We start from the raw sequence: 23477 nt of genomic DNA, 5'->3' as shown, positions 1-23477 counted from the left end.
CAGCGCTTTCCTCTCGAGCGCCGCGAGGGGCAGGAGCGCTGCAGCGGCCAAAGCCCGAAGCCGCCGGCTCGCAGCCGCCTGGCGCTCCCGCCGGCAGCGGCAGCGGCACCAGAGTCCCCGGGGCGCTCGTCCGGCCCTCGGTCGGCTCGCGCCCTCGGCACTCCGGGAGGCGGGGAGGCGATGGAGCGGCGCTCGGGGCGGCCACGCGGGCAGCGGCGGCGGCGGCAGGTGCAGCAACAGCAGCGGCGGCGGCGGCGGCAGCAGCAGCTCCTCCCGGGCGCGCCGCACTGAGCACGGCCGGGCGAGGGCGAGGGCGCGGGGCGGGCCCGGCGGCGCACGGGAATGTGAGCGCCTGGCCGGCGGCACGAGGTGCGTATTCTCCAGCCGACCCGGCCACAGGTGCGTGGCTGCCGGGGAGGGCGGCGGAGCCAGCGCGTCCCGATTTCCAAGTACCCTCTGGAGCCGGTGCCATCTGGGGGAAGCGCAAGGGAGGCGTCCTGGTGGAAGTCTGGCTGTGGCTCCTTGGGCGACCCCGATTCACAAAGTGACGCGACCCGCGACCCACTCTGCGACTCGCCAGACGGATGGTAGCCATGGCCCGTCGCTTCCTCCTCTGCCTCCTGCTTGCCCACCTGGGATGGGGCGCAGCCCGCGCTAGCCGCGAAGCTTTGGGGCGGTCGGAGCCACCGCGAGAGCAGACCCCGAGGGTCCAGCGGCAGCCCGCGCAACGGCCGGCTCGGTCTCCCGCCGCCTCGGAGCCCTCAGCCCCTTGGAGCCGCCCAGCGGCCGGCGCCGCGCTGGCGCAGAGACTCGCCGAGGAGCTGCCCGTGGACGTGGCCTCCTACCTGTACACCGGGGACTCCCGCCAGCTGCTGCAAGCCAACTGCTCCGGCCGTTACGAGCTGGCCGGCCTGCCCGGCAAGGTGCCGGCCCTGGCCAGCCCGCCTCCCTCTTTACATGGTGCGCTGGACACGCTGACCCACGCCACCAACTTCCTCAGCACCATGTTGCAGAGCAATCGTTCGCGGGAGCAGCACTTGCAGGACGACCTGGAGTGGTATCAGGCACTGGTGCGGAGTCTCGTGGAAGGCGAGCCCAGCATCTCTCGCGCGGCCCTGACCGTCAGCACCGAAGCGCTGTCCGCTCCTGCCCCGCAGCTCTTCCTGCAGGCCACGCGCGAGGAGAGTCGTATCCTGCTCCAGGACCTGTCCTCCTCTGCGCACCATCTGGCCAACGCCACCCTGGAGACCGAGTGGTTCCACGGCCTCCGGCGCAAGTGGAGGCCCCACTTCCACCGCCGCGGCTCCCACTCGGGCCCCCGGGGCCTGGGCCACAGCTGGCGACGCAGGGATGGGCCCAGCGGGGACAAGAGCCATGTCAAGTGGTCCCCGCCTTACCTGGAGTGCGAGAACGGGAGTTACAAGCCGGGCTGGCTGGTGACTCTTTCAGCTGCCTTCTATGGGTTGCAGCCTAATCTGGTCCCGGAATTTAGGTAGGAAAAGGAGGGCTTCGAGCAGGGAGAGGGTCAGTTCGCGCGCCGCCTGGGGGAAGGGACACTTTGCTGGGAAACCTGCCACCTGGCACCGTCTGGGCAGAGATTTGGGCTGGGGGACGCTCACAGGGACTCCTGAGTTAAGGGCGAGAAGTGCCCACAGTAGGGTGCCAGGTTCAGGCACTCACAGAACGCCCTTTCCCTGAGATCCCTGGGTCCCTGCCAGGGGAGAAGTGCCCAGTTAGCCAGACAGGAGTTCTCCGCGGAGGTCGGTGAGCCAGGGGCCCCGGGGGTGGGGTGGGGGGGAGGAGCGAGTTTTTCTCCTTGATGCTTCCACTTTGGGGTAGATTGCTGACTGCCTCTTCTGTGAGTAGCATTCCAAGCATCATAACCAGACCGTCCAATTCAGATGTCGCTGTCCCTTGGGCAGGCGGTTCTGACCCCCTCAGCAGTGAGTCCATCTCAGCCCACATTGTAGTGGGCGGGAACCACAAATCCCAATGTAGTCTGCCGGCGCCTACATTCCTTGCACTCAACCAGTCTCCTCTCCTCCAAGATCTGTCTTCCCTTATTCTTTTGGGTCCCCCGGGCTGAGTCCCCAGGGGCATTCTCGGGCCCCTTGATGCACCCGACATACTTCATAAATGAACCCGGCTGGCTGGGCCATCTTAGGGATCAGAAGGCATCATCTCTGAAGGGGATGCATTCAGCGAACTTGGAAGCACCTTGCTGGGGATTTTTGCAGTTTGCTTTTTCCAAGCTTAGCATGTGAGGAGAGAAGGGGAGAGGAGCTTGCTCATTTGCAGTATGTGGCTCTGCTACAGGAAATGCCTGATGTTTCTTAGGCTGAGGAGCTTCTAGAAGCTGGTTGTAACTTCAGAACAGAGTGGAGAGGAAAGAGGAGAAAATGCCGAGGGGATCAGTGAGGTGGAGAGGACTACGGATTGGCAGGGGACTTCCCTGATGCCATTGATGGAAGGTTCTGAGGGGAGATTGCCAAGGCTTCTTTGTGGACCACCCTTATTTACTGTTTAGCCCCTCTGGGCCTTGGGCCCTGGATCTGTCTGGAAAGGGAGTTGAACTTAAACTCCCTAATCTGTCAAACATTCTGTAGCTTTCCATGCAAGCAACACTGAAGATGCATCAGTGAAACACAGCCCCGTTTGTTTGAATCAGTGTGACCTATGAAGCGTGTGTGTGTGTGTGTCCCTTTCAGAGATTCATCGTTAAGCCTAGTGAACTCTCTCCTGCTTTCCAGATAATCTCATTTCCTCCTGATTCCTACAGGATCCTATTAGTAAAAGCTGAGCCCAGCTTTGAATCCTTGTTATGCAGTTGGCTGAGGAGAGCAAAGAGCAGCAGGTGTCATTCCCCACCAGCAAACTGTGTGAGGGTTCTTGGTGACCTTCTCAGGGCAGGTCAGATCCTGGACTCCCTGGGCACCTGAGGCTGTGTGAGCTCGCAGCTTTTGCCTGTGTTCAGAAAGCTGTGTGTTTTCAAGTGCTTCCATTGTCTTGGATGGTCCACTTCAGCCAAGGCACAGAGCCAGACCGTTTAGCATCCAGCTTTCTACAGAAGCTGCCTCTGGTCTTGGCAGCACCACAGAAATCCAGAGTAAGTGCTCTCCTGTGGGCGGGTGTCTTGCCCTGGACCCAGGGCCTTCAGCATGCTGTGCTGCATGGAGGGCTTGCACATATATTGCTGAGAGGAATGGGAAGAAATTCTAAAGGGATCGCAGAGTTCCCACCAGTTGTTTGCTAGATAAAGAAGCATATCTATGAAGGGAAAAGTACCTTTGGCCAGAAATCCAATTTCAAGTTTGTAGCAACCACCTCTGGCTTACTCTCTGCTGCATGTGTATAAGACTAAAGCTTAGCTCTGTGTTTGTTGGGACTTCCACATACAACCCCTCTGGGGGAAATATTTTATTCTCTGTATCCTCTAGGATACACTCTTGCAATATAGCTCATAGAGCACAACCAGTGAGCTTTTTAAACAATGTATTTTTATAGAAAATATCATTCACGTATGAGGTCATGTTTAAACAAGTCTCTCCTGTCTCTTCATACTCAAACAGGAAAAAAATCTTACGTATTGGAAAGGCAGCTATAGAGAGAGACAAGAGGGCTCCAGCTATTGGTTCACACCCAATGGCTGCAGTTACTGCGACTGGGTCAATCCAAAGGCAAGACTCTGGAACTCTGTGCATGTCTCTCATGCAAGGAGCAGGAACCCAAGTGCTTAGACCGTCTTTTGTTGCCCTCCCAAATACATGACTGAGAAGCTGGGTAGGAAGTGGAGCAGCTGGGGTTCATATATTGGATGTAGGTATGCCAAGCCGTGCTTGCACCTGCAGTACCACAGTGCTGGCCCCAAGACTGTTTAATTGTTGTTGTTGTTGATGATGATGATGTTTTATCATCTAAAGTATAAGGGACCTTTAAAAGGGACATGAAAAAAATGTGCAGTATGGGGAAACAATGAATAGATTTCAAAACTTTTTTTTTTTTGCACCAAAATGAACTCATCTTCCAATTCTTTTTTTTTTTTTTTTCATGAACTTTTTGAAATGCTGTTGATTCTAAAATTCTGCCATGCAGGTGAATCATATTAGAAGTGCATGGGGTCCAGGGCATTCTTCAAGTACATCTTGAAGAGCCATGATTAGGAATCCCCATCATGATTTTAGGTAGAACTTTGAACACTTAGAATATTATTTGCAGGGGCCAGCTTTGCTGTGCTTAAACCACTACTTGTGACACTAACATGACGTATCCGCGTGCCAGTGTGGGTTCTGGCTGCTCTGTTTCTGATATAACTCCCTACAATGCAAAAAAGGGCCCAAGTTCTTGGGCTCCTGCCACTCATGTGGAAATCTTGGCTGGTGCACCTGGCTCTCAGCTTCTGTCTGGTCCAGTCCTGACCCCCATGGCCATTTGAGGATGTAAACTGGTGGCTTCAAGGTCTCTCTCCTTCTCTGTCACCCTGCCTTTCAAGTAAACAAATCTCTAGCAAATATTTTTCACATAATGTTTTATCTGTGATGTCAAGTGCATTGAAGATGATTTACGTGTATAAGAGAAATAGAGGAAAAAGCTTTATGATTAAAATTTTCACACATGACTAACATTTGCCCAGTTCTTGTCCAACATGCAATTCCAAAACATTAGTTAACTAACTTTTTTTTAAAAAGAAGAGCTCAATTTGATTCACTTGAATATCAGAGTTATAGAGAACTAGATGGAAAGTCAGAGGTGGGGGAGAGGGAGAAATATCTAGCGATTTCCCCCCCACTGGTTCACTTCCCAAAAGCTGCAGTGGCAAGGGCTGGGCCAGAACAAAATCTAGGAGCCAGGCACTTTATCTGGTCTCCCATGTGGGTGCAGTGGTCTAAGTAGTTGGGCCTCCTAATGCTTTACCCAGGCACATTAGCAGGGACCTGGATAGGAAGTGGAGTAGCCAGGACCCCCAGCTGGTGCCCATATGGGATGATGGTGTTATGAGCGGTGGCTCTAATCCACTCTGCCACTCCCCAGCTCCTTCTGCCTACTTCTTAAGTGTACCTGCAGGATAAAGATTGTTGGTCTCATTTTCTACTGTAGCAAAAATGAGAGTGTAACACTCTCGAACTCAATACCAAAAGATTTTGAATTAAATGTTCTTTAGAACTGGATGCCCATGTAGCTAGTAAATTAGGGAATCAAAATCAAGTTTAGATCGCACTATGAAACCCATTTGGCCTTTTCACTACCCAAAGCTGGTTTCTGTCTCCTGATCTCTGGATTATGTTTTCACTTATTTCTTAAGAAGTATAAGATGGCATTGGCTTGATTTAATTAATATACTCAGCTCAAACAAGTACTTACTCTTTTTGTTGGGGTCGGCGGTGGGGGCAGGGGTGACCCGTCACACAGTGAAGTATGTTGCGTAGACTTGAGTCAGAACTTGACCATAAGTCCCGAGCCACATTACCTACCCAGTACATCATTTCTGCATAATGGAAACATGGAAATGGACATGAAGGTCACAACTTGTACCTTTTTTTTTCATTCTTCATTTCTATGAATTCTTTTTTTAAAGATTTATTTATTTTTATTGCAGTTATATATATATATATACAGAGAGAGAGAGAGAGAGAGAGAGAGGAGAGGCAGAGAGAAACATCCTCCATCTGATGATTCACTCTCCAAGTGAGCACAATGGCTAGTACTATGCCGATCTGAAGCCAGGAGCCCAGATAATATTCCGGGTCTCCCACATGGCTGTAGGGTCCCAAGGCTTCGGGCCGTCCTCAACTGCTTTCCCAGGCCACAAGCAAGCAGCTGGATGGGAAGTGGAGCTGCTGGGATCAGAACTGGTGCTCACATGGGATCCCAGCACATTCAAGGCAAGGACCTTAGCCACTAGGCCACAGCGCTGGGCCCATTTCTATGAATTCTGAAGTGATATTCATACATGTGGTACCTCATGGGGGATGGTACTAATGTGGGATAAATATTGAGGAAAAAGAAACTCAGTGAATGTTCGGCCTAATGGTGGGATAATATATCCCACCATTTTCATGTATGTGTATGGAAAAAAATATTTATATATATAATGAAAAATAGGGCAATGAAGGAGATACAGAAAGAAAGATCTTCTGTCTGCTGGTTCACTCTCAAGTAGCCACAACGGCTGGAACTGAGAAAATCCAAGGCCAGGAGCCATTAGCTTCTTCTGGGTCTCTCACATGGGTACAGAGGGCCAAGTCTTTGGGCCATCCTCCACTGCTTTCCCAGGCCACAAGCAGGGAGCTGGAAAGGAAGTGGAGCAACTGGGACATGAACTGGCACCCATAAGGGATCTCAGTTCTTGCAATGTGAAGACTTCAGGCACTAGGCTACTGCACTGGGTCCACAAAACCCATTTTTAAGGGCTGATGAGCATCAGTGTCATTCATGTGTTGACTGGGGGGTCACTCTACCCTGTTTTACACACACATACACACACGCACACACTCTTCATCAGTGGTTCTGTCACAGACTTGTGCTTTCAACAGAGAGAGTGAGGCAGCTGCCCTACATCCATTCTTGTGGTAACTGGTGGCTGTGAAGACATTTACCTGTAGGAACTACACCGATCTGAATTATAGATCACAGGGTTTGTCACTGAACTTCAGCTTTTGACCCTTAATTGTGTCACCCCCTAGACTGTGAACAACATTGAGTTTCTCTCCTTTTTGATCCTGTAAAGGCATGATGGAGAACTGCCACCATGTAAGAAGTTGAGTGAGTAAGGATTGCAGCTTCCTCAATACTGTTCTTAGCTGACTATGAAGTCTCTTAGTTTATGCATTTCTTGCCTTACTGTATAAAAGTCATGACTTATGATGACATGTAAGTTCAGTGATGGTTTAATTTCATCCGGAATTACTGTGCAGACTTGTTATGGCAGTGGGTCACGAGGGAGCTACTGATCCTGGAGCAGGATGTTGGCAGATGCTAGATTGAATAGCCTACAGTTGTCTCTCTAGGCATCAGTTCCTTCTTCTGTAAATTGAGGAGGAATTGGACTGGATAACCTGGAAGGTCCCTCAGAACCCTATGACCCATGATTAAGTACTTAATAAAATTTGCCACATTTGCTTTTGAAGTTTTATCTCATTACATTTCTGAAGTCAATTCATGTGTGTTCGTGAAAATGTGAAACATGCTTAAATGTCCCGTGTTTGATGTTGTGGTGGTCATTTATTTACACATAGACTGTTTGGAGAAAGGCCCATTGATACCTGCTGGGAATAGCATATAAATGAACAAGACATGTTGCAGAGGAGTAGACATGATGGGAACTTCTAGATCTTGAAACTACCCCCTGAACTTTCCTTTAAAATTTCAATAAAGCACAGGTTCTGTTTTCAATTTGCTCATGTCATTGGCTTCACAAGTTCAAATGGAACTGTTTGCTGCAGGTGAATGAGATTCTCTTGCTGCTGTCTGGGATGTGCACTGGGCAGCAGGAGGGGGGCGTCCCCAGGCTGCTGCATGCATGATGAGAGCGTTTGCCTGCCCTGCAGAGAGGAAACTGCCATCCCATCAGGCTCATGGTATAGCCTCAACTCTAACAACATCCAAATGGCAGCAAGTTAGGGGTTGAGACTGCCCCTTTCAGTCGAAAATGCTACTGAAGTCAACAAGCCCTGCATGTTACGGCTATATTGTCATATACAGAGATGCCAAGAAGTATATTGTTGATGTTAACTTGCTGTTGGTATAGAAGAATCAGGCCCTCTTTTATTCCTTAGGTTCTGGTTTGGTCTTCAAGGAATTATTTAAGCACAATCACCAAGAGAACTCACTGCAATTTGGGTAATCCTGGCAGCTCAATGGCCTTTATGTGCACATAGGAAGTTGACTGTACTGGGGCTGTGCTTGGGAGAATTTGCAACTAGGGGCATTGTTAAGCTCTTTCCTGGCTTAATAGTGTCATAGCCAATGGTAGGGATTGTTTTTTTTTTTTCTTAAGCCTAGCTGAATTTCAGTTTTAGTAATAAATCATATTTTTTAGAGATTTTATATGAAAGGTGTAGTGACAGAGAAAGAGAGAAGAGAGAATGCCCTTCCATCTACTGGCTCACTCTCCAGATAGCTACAACGGCCTGGGCTGGGGTATGCTGAACCCATGAGTCAGGAGCTCCATCTGGGTCTCCCACATTCATGTCAGAGGCCCAAGTACCTGGGCTATCCTTCACTGCTTTCCCAGGTGCATTGGCAGCTGGATCTCAAGCGGAGCAGTATGGAATCCAACTGGCACTCATATGGGATGCTGGCATCATAGGTAGTGGTTTAGCCCACTGTACCTCACCAGCAGCCTCAGTAACAAAACAATTTACATTTAATTTCCAGTTTGACTGGACATGTACTTATACAGCAAATCTTTGTCCCCACATGAAGAATTTTGACTGCCCACTGTTGAGATGAATGGCCAGCCATCTGTGAACAACTTCTTCCAATTAAGAAAGGATAAGTTTTTAGGATTAAAAGTCTGGATTATAAGTCTGGGCATAGTCATGCCCAGCCCTTTCCTACAATGTCATACTAAGAACTTTGGTTGGCTTTCTTCTTTATGCTCATGGATATCACAGTGCCTCTAGCCATCATGTTATACATCTTAGTTCATCATCTTTAGCGTAGGTGGAGTTTACAGAAGACAGATGCATGCTAATATGATCTATTCCCAGGATATTTATTAAGTTTTTTTTAAGATTTATTTATTTTTATTGGAAAGTCAGATATACAGAGAGGAGGAGAGACAGAGAGGAAGATCTTAGGTCTGCTGATTCACTTCCCAAGTGGCTGCAACAGCCGCAGCTGAGCCAGTCTGAAGCCAGGAGCCAGGAACCTCTTTCAGGTCTCCCACTCAGGTGCAGAGTCCCAAGGCTGTGGGCTGTCCTCCACTGCTTTCCCAGGCTATAAGTAGGGAGCTGGATGGGAAGTGGGGCTGCCAGGATTAGAACTGGCACCCATATGGAATCCTGGTGCTTGCAAGGCGAGGACTTTAGCCATTTGGCTACCATGCTGGCCCTGGAAGTTTTTTTTTTTTTTTCCTTACAATGAAAAATCAAATTGTCTTAGCTTTTCATCTAGTAAGGTAGTCAGTCTCTCTTAGATTATTAATATTTCTCATTAACTAACAGATTCATTTTCGTGTGTTATAATATCTGTGGTAACTTTCCAAACCTATTTAAGAAGTGCATTTAAAACAAAACAATGTAGGATTTTAACATCCTGTCCAATTAGCAAAGTATTCAGTGTACGTATAAATGAAAGAGAACAGTAGAGTTACAGAGGCTAGTTTCCTTCCTCTTTTAGAAAAAGGATTTGTGTATATATGTATTTACTTACAAGGCTGCATGATGGGGTGGGGGGAGGTGGTGGATGGAGAGAGAAAGTATGAATCTTCCAACCACTGATTTACTTCCCAAATAGCCTCAGCAGCAGACCTGAGTCAGGTCAAAGCCAAGACACCTGAAATTTCATCTAGATCTTTCACATACCACACAAAGGTGGTTGGGATCCATATACTAGGGCCATCTTCCACTGTTTTCTCCAGTGCTTTAACATGGAGTTGGACTGAGTGGAACAGCTGGGTTTTGAACTGGCACTGTGTTATTGGATGTTATTGGGTGTTACAAGTCACGGCTTAAGCTGCTGGCCTCTGGCTTCGTTCCGTTACCAATGTTCTCACCATTTGTGTGTTTTGCCAGATCTATGTGCTTTGTTACTTTGTTATAGAAAGACTTTTATAGAATACTGTGATACATGGCTTTCATCTGAGGAAGAAGGAAAGGAGTTAAAGAGTGACGTGTTTGATCAGTTCCAAGATGTACAATTTTCACATTTCAGTGTGTCTTAACTTGAGATGTGTGCTATGATTGAAGATATGTTATTTTTTTAGTGTCATGCAGTACAACAGTGTGTCTTAAACTTAATGACATTTTATATTTGTTGAAATATGTTAGGAAATGGGAAAATAAAGTTCAAAGTCTCTTGTACTATAAAATTTTATAAGTTATCAAAGATTTGACACAATATACATACATGGAAACCCAAAATGTAGACCCAGTTCTTTTGTATAGATTGTTATTTGCCTTCAAAATAATTTCTATTTAGGGGATGGGTGTAGTGGTCTAAACTTCTGTTCGTGGTGCTGGCAGCCTGTATATGAGTGCAAGTTGGAGTGCCAACTACTCTGCTTCTGGGAAAGCAACAGAGGATGGTCCCGGTCCTTGGGCCTGTTCCCCTTGTGAGAGATCAGGACGCAGTTCCAGGCTCCTTGCTTTAGGCTGGCCTAGTCATTGGTGAGACTGTAGCTGGAGGAATGGAGGCTCTTTCTCTTCCAAATAAATAATTGTTTAAAGTAGCAATTTTTTTTTCTAAAAAGTTGAGCCATACTAAAAGCATGCATGTTTGTGTTTTTGTTTTATGTATGTGATATACAAACATGTTGGGTCAGGAACTGTAGAAACGTTCATTCTCAAAATAGGTATGGTAAGGATGCTTACAGCAGTGTCATGCCATCTGGCAAGTTGTTGCATACTGTGGGCAGAAGGTAGTATAACAAGAAACAGAGACCCTTGGTACACTTGGAGCAGGGTAGGGGGCAGGATGGACGTGCCAGTTGTTTCCCAAAGTGCTCAGAAGATACCCTTCTGAGATCTACCTTGGTGTTGCTGCCAGGAGCCTGAAACGGTGCTGTGGAGGGGCGGCTGGCATTTCCCCCTGCTTGTTGCTTGCTAGTTGTGTGGAGTGGAATGCAAGCTTGGTTTTCTTGTTCTTTGAGGCTGTAGATCCCTGGGGGAGAGAAGGGCTTTCAGTCTGGACACCACTGACACTTGGGAGGACCCCAGGCTCACCAGTATCCCTGACTCCTCCCCACGAGACATCCTCCAACCTGCTGGCCTCCTGTGGGACAACCAAATGTGTCTGTAGATGCTGCCTTGAGTCCCTTGGGGTGGGGCTGGGGGCTGCAGGGCTGCCTCTTGCCTACAAGCCATGGGTGTAGAGAAAAACATGTGACTCATAACACACATCATGTACTGTGTGAGAGCCACTGTCAGGTCAGGAGTTCCATTTGTAACTGTGTGTATCTGTGTGCATATGTAATGGCTATGTGTATATACTCATAGGGACAGGTGACTGTGTCATGTTACATGTATGTTCATCTGTGGAAAATATAAAATCAATGTATGTATGTGCAACCTGACACTCATGAGAGCTAAATGTTTCCAAGAATGATTTTCCTCATCTACTTATGTTTATTTTTATTTATTTGAAAAGCAGTGAGAGAAAGGAGAAAGAGGTCTTCTATCCACTGATTGAGTCCCCACATGCGTGCAACAACCCAGGCTCATGTATTTCAAGGGGGCAGTGTAGACTAGGGTGCAGGAGGAAAGGTTTGGAGATGGCAGACCTAGATTTGAGTCCCAGAGTTCTCATTTTCACTTACTATGTGGCACTGGACAAGTTATTTTCAGTCTAACAGTCTCTCAGGTGTAGAATATCTCTCCTTGTTGTGATGGATAAGTACATTAAGAGGCCAGCCGTTTGTGGCACGTACTGTATTGTTTTATTGGAAAAACGTAGGGGGAGACAGAAATAGGTAGCTAGATAGATACAGGAAGATGCAGGGAGGATGGGAGACATCACTTCCCTACTGCCCACCAGAGTCGCTTGCTGGTACAGAAGTTGGGAGCTGGGCATTCCATCCAGGTCACCCATGTGGGTAGCAGGAACCCAAGTAGGTGAGCGTTAGCGGGCATCTGGAGTCAAGAGCCAGAGCTGGGTATGGGACCCAGGTACTCTGACGTGGGATGTGAGTGTCTCAGCCTATAGGCTATATGTCTTCAGCAACTCTTTTAAAAATAAGCTTCCAATCAATACCAAATCAGGATTAGATTGATGGAATACATTCCTAGTGCTAGGCAGTCCAGGGGGAGACTAGAGTTGACATAACTTCGTGTATGTTGTTCAAACAAACTGAAGAAAGGAGCTCCACACCTCCAGGCATAAATGGGGAAATGTTGATTAGTCTGCTCTGAGCAGTGCACATGTGTTGGGATACCTCCCCATAGCCCATCAATATGTACAATTATTGTTACTAGAAAATTCCACGGGAAAAAGGATAGGGTATATGACGTGTGTTTTAAGAAGTGACACCATCATCATTAACATCTCCATCATGCCAGAAGTGAAATTTAGCTTCTTTAAAAAAAAAAGTTCTAGAGAGAGATGGGGAGACAAAGAGGTAGAGAGAGAGACAGAGATCTTTCATCTCATTCCATAAATGGGCACAACAGCTCAGTCTGAGACAGGCTGAAGCCAGGAGCCAGGAGCTTCTTCTGGATATCCCATACAGGTTCAGGGACCCAAATCCTCGGATCATCCTCTGCTGCTTTCCCAGGAACATTGACGGAGAGCTGAATTTTAAGTGGAGCAGCTGGACTTCAAACTGGTGTCTATATGGGTTGCTGGTGCTTGAGGTGGCTGCTTAGCCTGATATGCCGCAGTGAGGGCCCTTTAGCTTCTTACTAGTCTTCACTGCTTCCTCTATCCTTTCTGTTGTCTTATTAATTAAATTTTTATTAATTTTATTTTTCTGTTGGGAACAGCATGTTGGCTCAACAGGCTAATCCTTCACCCTGTGGCACCAGCATTCCCTAAGAGTACTGGTTAATGTCTGGGTGCTCCACTTCTGATACAGCTCTCTGCTTATGGAAAAACAGTGAAAAATGGCCAAGTCCTTGGGCCCCTGTGTCCATATGGGAGACCCAAAAGAGGCTCCTGGCTTCAAATTGAATCTGTAGCTGTAGCCATTGTGGCTACTTGGATATCACTATCCAGCAATGGAAACCTCCCTACCCCATCTCTTTGGAAATCTGCGTTTCAAATAAAAGTTAATAAATTTTTACAAATGGAAGAAACAAAAAGAATTCATAGTTTATCTCTAAGATCATTTGACTTTTTAAATCAATCATTGTATTTGTTGAAGGGAATCTAGACTTTTGTCCAAGCCATTCTTGTTGGAGTGAGTCCCAAAATTGGTGCAAGTTCCTTCAACTCTTCTGGAGAACCACGGTTGCTGAATTCTTTTCAAACTGTTGGCCATTTGGATTAATTCAGCAATTGTGTTGGATGCATCTCCTCTTGTTTCTAGAATTCTTGCTCCTCCTCTCCAACCCACCTCTATGGAACTCTGAAGGCAATTTCCTTTTTTTTTTTTTTTTTTTTTTTTTTTCCTTTCCTTATGGAAACCTTTAAGATCTCTCCTTTTCCTTGGGCTCTGAAATGTTCGTGATGATGTGCTGAGTTCTAATTCTTTTTATTCTTCAGCCTCACCACACAGTGGGCGCTTTTGAACTTCAGCACTCAGAAACATTCTCCTGCGATTGCTTAAAGCATTGTCTACTATCTAGTTTTCCTTTCCAGAATTTCTACAATTGAGTATTCAACTGACTTTATTCCTTTTTTCTCCTCCCCTCCCTTCCCTTTTCCTGTCTTCCTTTCTTTTTTCCTTACATTTTGTCTTATAATTTTCTCTTCTTTTTTTCAATATATTCAATATTATTTCATACTTTGTTTTAAGCATCAAGATCGGCTTTAAAGTAACAAACTCTCAATATATGTGGATTATACTGTTGTATTCAAAGATAATCCAACAAATGATCTCTATATTTCATAACTTTTTCTCCTTTTCTATCTCATTTTTTTCCTGGGAGGTCTTTATCCTTCTGTTTTTTATTGTAGCTTTCATTTGACAATTTTCTTTTAATCTTCATGAACTCTGTTGCTCTCAGATTGTTATTTTTCTTAATTATCTGCTCATTTTATTAAATCTCTTTGGAAGATATTAATTAAAATATCTATGGATTCTCTCCCATCTTTGTAATTACTGAAGTTCATTCCAGGTTCAACATCTTTGCCTGCTCATATCTGTTCTCCCTGATGTGTGATCTTTAGGGAATAGCTCTGTAATTGAGGGACTAGGTTAACTTTAGTTAAGTGGAATGGATGCCTTTTTATTTTTAAAGGTTTTATTCTGTCTTTAGAAAAAATATTATAGTGAGGCAGATTAGTAGAGATGGGGAGGAGAGAGAGAGAAAGAGAGAGCGAACGATAGAGAGATCTTTCATGTGCTGGCTCAGCATTTGGACCAGGCTGAAGCCAGGAGCCTGGAACTCCATTCAGGTCTCCCAGGTGGTGGCAGTGACCGCTGGAACTTGGGTTATCCTTTGCTGCTTCCCCAGAACATTATCAGAAAGCTGAATTTGCATCACAGAACCTGTAACTCTAATGGCACTGTGACAGGAGAGGCAGGTGTCCCAAATGGCGGCTTAACATGCAACATCACAACATCCAGGCCCAGTGACGTGGATTCTTGTGACCGTTATGTTATCCTGCTTGCTCAAAGGAGCTCTCCCACGACTGTAGAAGGTTGGCCAGCTCTGCCTCACTATCCCAGACTTTTACTCTTGGAGAATTGGTGACTATTCCAAAAGCTTTACCTCTTTCCAGAGAACTCTTTCAAAATCTGCCCAGGATAGCTTTCACTGTGTTGGTTGGGAACCAGTGGGACCACATGGGTTGGGGGCTGGCATCACCAACGCCTGCTACCGATGGAAGTCCCTGGGTGGCTCAGCGTCTGCTTCTGTTTCCACACCCAGCCTTGGTAGCTGCTGCCTTTGAGCTCTGATGCCCCTCCACACCCTGCGACTCGAAGAGCAGTTTCCACCTCTTCTTCATCCTTCTCTGGAGTGTGTCCTGCGCTCAACTGCCTCTCCCTTCAGGCTGATGGTGTTAATTCTGAAGAATTCCGCCCAGTTTCTGGCCAGTTGCTTCTCATTACACACATTCCCTCTTATCGGAGGGCTGTGGAGAGGAGAGGTAGAGAGACAAATGCTCAAGGTCTTGACCCTGAATCTTCTGGTCAAGTCTTTACTTAAAGGAGACAGACATCCCATTCCATTTTGACTTGTTCACATGCGTTGCATCTCTTACAGTCCCAAGTCTCTCAACTGTTATTTAGGGAGAATTCTATTAACCCTATAGGATGCTGGCATCACAGGTGGAGGCTTAACTCACTACACCACAGTGAGTAAATAGAAGGTTTTAGAAAAAAAAAAGTTAGAGCTTAGAAATAGATGTAAATGGGCAGCTGTTTTCTTTGACTTTAAGATCTTTATGGATAAAAGTCAAGAACATGAGCAGTGTGCTTAAATATAAGAAATTATTAAAAAGATATATCTTTGCTTGAATGTATCAGTTTGATACTAACCCTAAAAGGCATGTTTAATCAAATCAGCAGGACCGCTTGAAGCTACGGCAGAGCTATTCTGTCTTCCCAGATGGATCACATGGCTGGTATTAGACATTTATTTTCCCCAGCAGACCATACTTGGTCCTTCTATTTTTCTTCCCGAGCACTTCCAACAGGGATGGCTTTGGATAGATTAAGTAACTTTCTGGGATCCTATTTGCTTCATCTATCAAATGTGTAAAGTATGTCTTCTTTGACAGGCCTATTTGAAATGAAGTCACTCAGCGGATGTTACCTATTTAGACCAGGCTCGTTGACAAGGAAACCCTGGAAAATGGTTGTTTCCAAACAAGAACCATGAACAACACTGTGGATGTGTTTGCTGAAAGCAATCAGGCCTCAGATTGATTTCACAGAGGGAAGAGAACCTCAGAAAATGAGACATTAGTCAGTTCTTCCTGCTCAAAGCAGATGATTCAAAATATATATATATATTTTTTCCAAGGAGGGATTGGACTGTAAACCTCAGCAATTTTAAGAGCTGAGCTGCATCTGACTCTGAGAATGTATTGCCTGCAGGAGACCTCCAGCACAAGCATTCTACCTGCGTGTGCATGATTGATGATCCATCCTGATCACCCTGCCTTCATTTGTTGTTGTTTCTCTGTTACGCTATTTTTAAAAATTCACACAAAAAGTACACACTTTCCTAGAGAAACCCGACCTGATTGCTAAAAAAGACTTCTCAGCACAAGAAGGCAGATGGAAGGAACATGCCTGCACTGTGGAAAGTTCTGGCAGGCTTCTCAGGATGTGTCTGCTGGGAAGTGGTGTGCAGGAAGGGCTGGCCAAGGTAATTAAGCCATCACCACCTGTGATGCCAGTATCCTGTATGAGTACTGGTCTGAGTCCCCAGACAGCGTGTTTCCAGTCTAGCTACCTGCTGCTCATGCACCCATGACAGCAGAGCTGCATGAAGCTTGACCCGGCCCTGGCTGTTGGAGCTACTGGGGAGTAAACCAGTGAATACAAGAGCTCTCTCTCTCTCTCTCTCTGTCACACTCTGCCTTTCAAATAAATAAGTACATATTTCTGTTAAAGAAGTGCTGTGGGCAGAGTAACATTGCTGTCAAATTCCTCTATGGGTTTCTGAGGTGCTCAGATCCTAGAACTCGTATGAGCATAGGATTGCCAAGTCACAGTAGAAACCAAGATGGTTACCTGGTGGGAAAAAAGACTGTTTCTGGCAGTGTTTTGGGGAAATGATTGATTACTACCTCATGGCACTCAGGAAAGCCACCATGACAAAAGCTTCTTAAATTTGGCCTTGTGAATCATCAGACAATGCTGATTGCTACTTTGTAGGAAGGTCTGAGGCTGAGTGGGGTTAGGACTTTAAAGCTGCATAGTTGATCAGCATACAGCTGCGAGGAAAAAACCGTGAAATCACATTTACTCTTCAGCAGATCAACTCTGCCTCGCTGTCAGATGGTCTATACTTTGAATAAATGTGCTTGCCCCCTGACAATGAATGGGTTTCATTTAAGTTCTGTGGGGGGATCAGGAGACTTTTTTGGTCAAGGGGCATTTGGATCTCTGTAACATAATTTTCAAGTCATACAAAATTATCAGCTTAGAACTTAACCTGCTACAGGTGTGTTGACTTTCTTGTCCCACCTGCAGCTGCCTTGGACAAGGACCAGAACTAATGATGTTGCAGGCCTTGTAGGGCCTGAGCCGGAAGTTCCCCAGCCCTGTTGGATGCAGCTTGACATCACGATGACAAAGCGACTTGAGCTATTATGCCATTGACGTTTCATTCCTGCTGTTTGTTCTAAGGCAAAATGCTAAAAATAGTTCTAATCAGGTTGTTGAGATTTAGACTATGAGCCTTTCGTTTTAGACACAATTATTTGCTTTCCTGCCCTGAGCTCTATCAAATACACTTAGTTGGACAGACAGAAAAGGTCCACCCTGGGCTTGTGGGTGGATTCTTAAATATCCAAGAATTTTTTTTTTTTTTAAGAAAAGCTTGATTAAAGATGAGAAAGAACTGTTTGGTTGGAAAGTTGTAATACCTCTTATTGTTCATTTTCAATGCGTGAAATAGTTTCTAATTCTAAATGATAACTTTTTTGCATAATAAAATAAGTAGTATCTACATAGAAATCTCAGACTAGAATTATCAACCAATAGGAAAAAAATTCTAATTATCCACAATCTTTTTTTTTTTAGATTTTTATTAGAAAGTCAGATATACAGAGAGGAGGAGGGACAGAGAAGAAGATCTTCCATCTGATGATCCATTCCCCAAGCGACCACAATGGCCAGAGCTGCACCGATCCGAAGTCAGGAGCCTGGAGCCTCCTCTTCCACATCTCCCATGCTGATGCAGGGTCCCAAGGCTTTGGGCTATGCTTGACTGCTTTCCCAGGTCACAAGCAGGGAGCTGGATGGGAAGCAAGGCTGCTGGGATTAGAACCAGCAACCATATGGGATCCCAGTGCATGCAAGGCGAGGACTTTGGCTGCTAGGCTTCAACACCAGGCCCAATTATCTGTGGTCTTAACACTCAGAGAAAATCACTAATAGCATATTAGTGCATATATTTTGTTATAAATGTAGATGTTAGAAAATGTATAACATATTAAAAATAGGGTTCTTGGGGCCAATGTGGTAATGTAGCAAGCTAATCCTCTTTCTGCAGGTGCTGGCATCCCATACAGGCACTGGTTCATGCTTTGGCTGCTCCATTTCTGATCCAACTTCCTGCTTATGGCTTGGGAGTGCAGTACAAGATGGTGCAAGGCCTTTGGCCCCTACACCCACTTGGGAGAACTGGAGGAAGCTCCTGGCTTTTGGCTTTGGACTGGCCTAGCTCTGGCCATTGTGGCCATTTACGGAGTAAACAAATAGATGGACTCTTTCTTGCTGACTCTCAGCATACCCAGGAATATCTTGAAGGGAAGTTCAGGACACTTGTCTTTCTCTATCAGGTCCCTTTGGCAAGGAGGGGACTTTAAAAATTCATGAAAAAGGGAATGAAACGATATATTTATTTTGATGTAGAACTAGTTTGAAATCCGTGCCTAAGGTTTTTCTTTCACAATGTACATTTTCTATGGACCTTTTTTTTTTTTTTAAAGATTTGTTTATTTTTATTGGAAAGGCAGATATACAGAGAGGAGGAGAGAGAGAGAGAGGAAGATCTTCCGTCCGATGGTTCACTCCCCATGTGAGCACAACAGCTGGTGCTATACCGATCCGAAGCCAGGAACCTGGAACTTCTTCCAGGTCTCCCATACGGGTTGCAGGGTCCCAAAGCATAGGGCCATCCTTGACTGCTTTCCCAGGCCACAAGCAGGGAGCTGGATGGGAAGTGGAGCCATTTGGGATCCTGGCACATTCAAGGCGAGGACTTTAGCTGCTAGGCCACACCGCAGCGCTCCCATGGACCTTTTTCAGGAAGACTCCCTGAGTCTTTTTTTTTTTTTTTTCTTTTTATTGTTTCCTTAATATACCTTACGTAAAAGGAGATTTTAAGGGAGAAGGCCCACCCACCCACCCCAGGTCCCAGATGTGGGGCATGCTCTGAGGGTCTTGCTGAAGTGGTCTTGATAGTTCAACAGTTCTGAATTGCTGCCAATCTCACCACTCCAAGCACGATGCAGTCATTGGAGAATCCACTGATTGACATAGTCCATCATATAGTCTCCGTTTGCCCAGTATTTTCATTGCCAACATATAGCTGAGGTGGTTGATTGACTTGTTCTGTCCTCTGTCATTTGATAGTTAGTGTTCTGAGTCCGAAAGCTCAATTGGGGGAATCCCCAAAGAAACTTTGTCTGAGGTATTCCCAGACCAGATTCTTATATGTTCTAGCAAGCACAGGGCCAGGCACAGTCCATCACCACGATCAGCTGGTGGTTGCAATTGCTGGGTTGGTTCTGTTTCCATCCCTGTCTTCCACTGGAACCAATGGGTGTTTGCAGTCCAGGCTGGTTCTGCCCAGCACATACTCGGCCCTCACATAAGCCAGTGGGAGCTGCAGCCCAGCCGGAGCGACCCACAATAATCCCCACCAGGCGTGCCCCCTACCCTGGTTTGCCAGTATGTGTGGCAGACTAGTCTAGTCTGTCCCACATCCCCTTCTGCTCTCATACATGTCAATGGGTATTAAAACCTTGTTCCATCTAACCAGCTCAACTATCCAGGCTTCATGGATGTTGTTGGGTGTCTCTGTCTAGCCACCCCAGCCCCCATCCTAGTTTTCATGCCCTCCTGTGGGGGGTGGTACCCCAAGAGGGAGGAGCCCACTATTTCCCTCCCAGGTCACTCCCACTCCCAGATTATGCACTCTCCAGGTGGTTCTGTAGTTTAACTTGATAGAACCAGCCTCCAGTGCCAGCTTCTGCCAGCTGATGCTGTGACTAAGCGCCAACAACCCTCACCCACTCTAATTTATGCTTGTACCAGTAGGAATAATCAGCCCAGCCTGGTTTTTCTCTGATCTGTTCTACATGAGGCGCACAGGTGCTGTAGTCCTGCCTAGTTTGATCTACCCCCATCCCAGCTCACGCTCTCCAGTGGACTCTCTGAGTCTTAAGTATACTTTGAGAATTGGAAGGAACAAACCATTGTGGAAATTTAAAATGTTTACTACCTAGTATATTCAATTGTATGGGGCAGTATTTATAGAATACATTTACTTTGCTCACTAGTCACATAGTTTATTATTGGTTGGGTTTAGTAACTGTTTCAAGAGATTTTTCACGTTCCTTTATGCTAAGTTATTAATGGCCTTTGGTCGCACTTCTGTGGTGAACTTTCAAAGGTCATTTTTCCTGCCTTTGCTTTAGTTTTAGCAAATGCTGCATTAAGAAATGGAGATACTTGGAAAAGAGAAAATTTTGTTTCCTAATGAGTGTGCTGTAATTGCGAGAGGAGAAATAGTGGAAAGCAGAACCTTTCAGTATGATGGACCACTTGTGAAATGGTTGTACTCAAGAGGCTTTTGAAAAGAAAGAAGCAAAATTCACACCCTGTACACTCTATTGGTACACATGACTTGTTTCCTGCCAATGATCTTACCTGTGGCACCATTGTTCTCAGCATTGAGACTTGGTCCTATGGGAAACTCTATGTGTGTGTGTGGTGGGGAGGGGGACACTGAAAAGTAAGAGAGACACATTGGGCTTCTAGCATGTTGTTGTCAACAAAAACATCAAGTTAGGTAGATCTAAAACTTGCTTTCACTGTAAGATGTAGGTTAATTAACCCATCCTTAATCCTGGAGACTGGGTCATGGCTTTTGAATTGCTTAGCGGATGTGATACAGTAGAGCAAGTCACTTGCTGCTCTGGTTAGGCAGCTTTCTTACTTTTTCATGTGTAACAATATAAACTTCATTTCTTCTTTTTATTCTTACTTAGGGATTGCTACGTTAGATCTGTGTACAACTGTATCGGCTCCTCTTCTAAGGCAAAACCTTTAATGATCTCTATCTGCCTCTTGGATTGACCACTCCTAAAGATGATAGTTCCAGCCCAGTGTCTTATTGGAGAGCTGAGAACAACATAGAGACCAAGTTGTAAGACTGACTACACCCTTGTAATGCCACACTGATTACCCGCCCCACTTAATCTAACATTGTAACTAGCACACTTACCACTTAGTGTGCTTTTTGGTGAATGAATGCAAAACTTGTATCTTTACTTTTGTTTTTAAAAATTCTCATTAGACCATAATGTTTTATGCATATCATCTACAATACTACCTAGTATAAACACACACACACACACACACACACATGCATATATGTTCATTTACAGAGTATTCTGGAATATTGATACTGAAATTGTTTCTATTGAACATACTCAATGAACTAGTTGTGATCCAAAGAATCATTAGTAGACTTGAAATCAAGTTCTGGGTTCAGGTTCCTTATCTAACATTTAGGAGCTGAATGTTTTCAGATAAGTATCTTCTGGGAAGTTTCTTCTTTACTTCTAAAACTAAGATATCACTTCCTTTTCGGATTCTTTCCAGAAAGTTATTTATAAGCGTAAGGTGTTAGATATGTAAAGTGGTGATTGAGTGTTGACATAATCTTTTATCTCAGTATTTGGTACCCAAAGGTCGTCTGGTATCTTGATATATGTCTTAGTTCACCTAGTCACTTGTGGTGCATATATTAGTTCTGTTCAAGGGAAAGTTAGCATCCGTTTGAAATGATCCAGATATCTGCTAAGCAAGGGAACACTGAGTCTTTCTTCAGTAAGGTCATGCATGGTGTGTTGAGCTTCCCATTATTTTCTGTCAGTTCTTGTGGTTGTGGGTTTGAGCTCAGTGAGAGAGGTGCTGCATGTTGTGTGAACTGTGATTTCTCAGGATGAGAGAGTGAGGAAGATACCCAAACAAGACTATTTGAAACTTACAGACACATAGGAATCTAGAATCTTCTACATTTTTACAGCAAGAAAGCTTGATTTAGAATTGATACCAAAAATAGTGTATTTCAGATATTAATTTCTTATCGGTTTTATTTTATTTTTTTATTGTATTGTTTTTTTAAAATTATTTATTATTTAACTTCATTAATTACATTGTATTATGTGACACAGTTACATAGATACTTGGGTTCTCCCACCCCTCCCCAAACCCTCCCACCATGGTGGATTCCTCCACCTTGTTGCATAACCACAGCTCAAGTTCAGTTGAGATTCCCCCATTGCAAGCGTATACCAAACATAGAGTCCAGCATCTTATTGTCCAGTCAAGTTCAACGGCTTCTTAGGTATACCCTCTCTGGTCTGAAGACAGAGCCAGCAGAGTATCATCCCGATCAATTGAAAGCTCCAACATACCATCAGCAAAAATTTACATCATTATGGAATTAATTGACATAGTAATGAGTAACCAATATGGTAAAAGTAAATGCGAGTTCCCAGCCACCTTCTGTGACCACCTCACCTACACTTCAATTTAGTTTATACACAACATATAACATTCAAAACATAACATGTTATACATAACATCATATCATCTTAAATTAAGGCAAACATGTGGTATTTAGCCTTTTGGGATTGGCTCATTTCCCTTAGCATTATGGTTTCCAGTTTGGCCCATTTGGCCACAAAGAACTGCATTTTGTTTTTTTTAATAGCTGAGTAGTATTCCATGGAGTAGATGTACCATAGCTTTCTTATCCAAACCTCTTATCGGTTTTAGACTAGTTAGTTAACTGTTCATAGTTGCTTACTCACGAATGGAATTTTAGGCATTTTCTGAGGTTTTTGAGTCAGTAATTTGTCTGATGGCTTATTCTTTTGAGTCTTGCTTAGGAAATCTTTCAATATCTCATCCCCAAAATATTCTCTTCTATTATCAGCTTTAATTCCATAATTTTACCTTTCACGGTCTTCTGAATTTCCTCTGTGTACAGTAGAACTGAGTAGGAATCCAGTTATTATTTTCATCCATTCAGTGAGCCATGTCCCCAAATACAGTTTTATCTTTTATCATTCATATATGTGTAAATGCCTTATATCTGTATGTTGCTGTCCCACAGCGATGGACATGGTGCACGGAGCCGATAATAACATGCGTGGACTCTGACTGATGGTCAAAAGTCAAAGTTTATAAGTGGCATCAGACTTTATACACTGAGGGTCATATGGGATAAGGGAGGAAGTATTGAGCTTATCAACAAAACCCATCAACTGTTTCTATACTTTTGTTTGGAACTCCTTTTGTTTCGTGTATGCTACCAAGTGTTCTCATTCACATGTTGTCCACTCAACTGTTCTCATACAAATGATATCCAATCACTTATACAAAAGGTATCCATTCGGTTGTTATCATACAAATATTATCCAATCAATTGTAATCCTGGGTTGTTATCATACAAATATTATCCAATCAATTGTAATCCTGTGCTCGCTGACCTTCTAGGGTCACAATGTCCTCCTACATTTGTATGTCTCTGAACTTCCTATTTGTCCCAAAGCTTTTCACATCCACAATGGTAGGTTTAATTGGTCTAAATAGTTGGTTTGGTGAATTCTTCCCCTCTTTTCTTTTTCATAGATAACTTTTATTATTATATTTAATCTTAAGTAAAATACTAAGCTTATAAAAATTCACCTAGAATTTTGGTTGGCTGTGCATTAAAAATTTACTTAGAATTTTGGTT

General features: G+C 44.8%; 1 protein-coding gene across 1 annotated transcript in view; it reads left to right on the top strand.

Moving 5' to 3' along the window:
• Positions 1 to 584: 584 nt before the first annotated feature.
• Positions 585 to 23477, top strand: part of GPR158 (G protein-coupled receptor 158) — a 337238-nt gene continuing 314345 nt past the window's right edge. Inside the window, 1 exon segment of the mRNA XM_004588529.3 lies at positions 585 to 1492. Coding sequence (XP_004588586.3) covers positions 585 to 1492 — 908 coding nt within the window.

Source organism: Ochotona princeps, chromosome 10, assembly GCF_030435755.1.
Source record: "Ochotona princeps isolate mOchPri1 chromosome 10, mOchPri1.hap1, whole genome shotgun sequence".
Classification (NCBI taxonomy): Eukaryota; Metazoa; Chordata; class Mammalia; order Lagomorpha; family Ochotonidae; genus Ochotona; species Ochotona princeps.
Note: the sequence above shows the minus strand (reverse complement) of the source record. Positions and strands in the feature narration are given on the sequence as shown.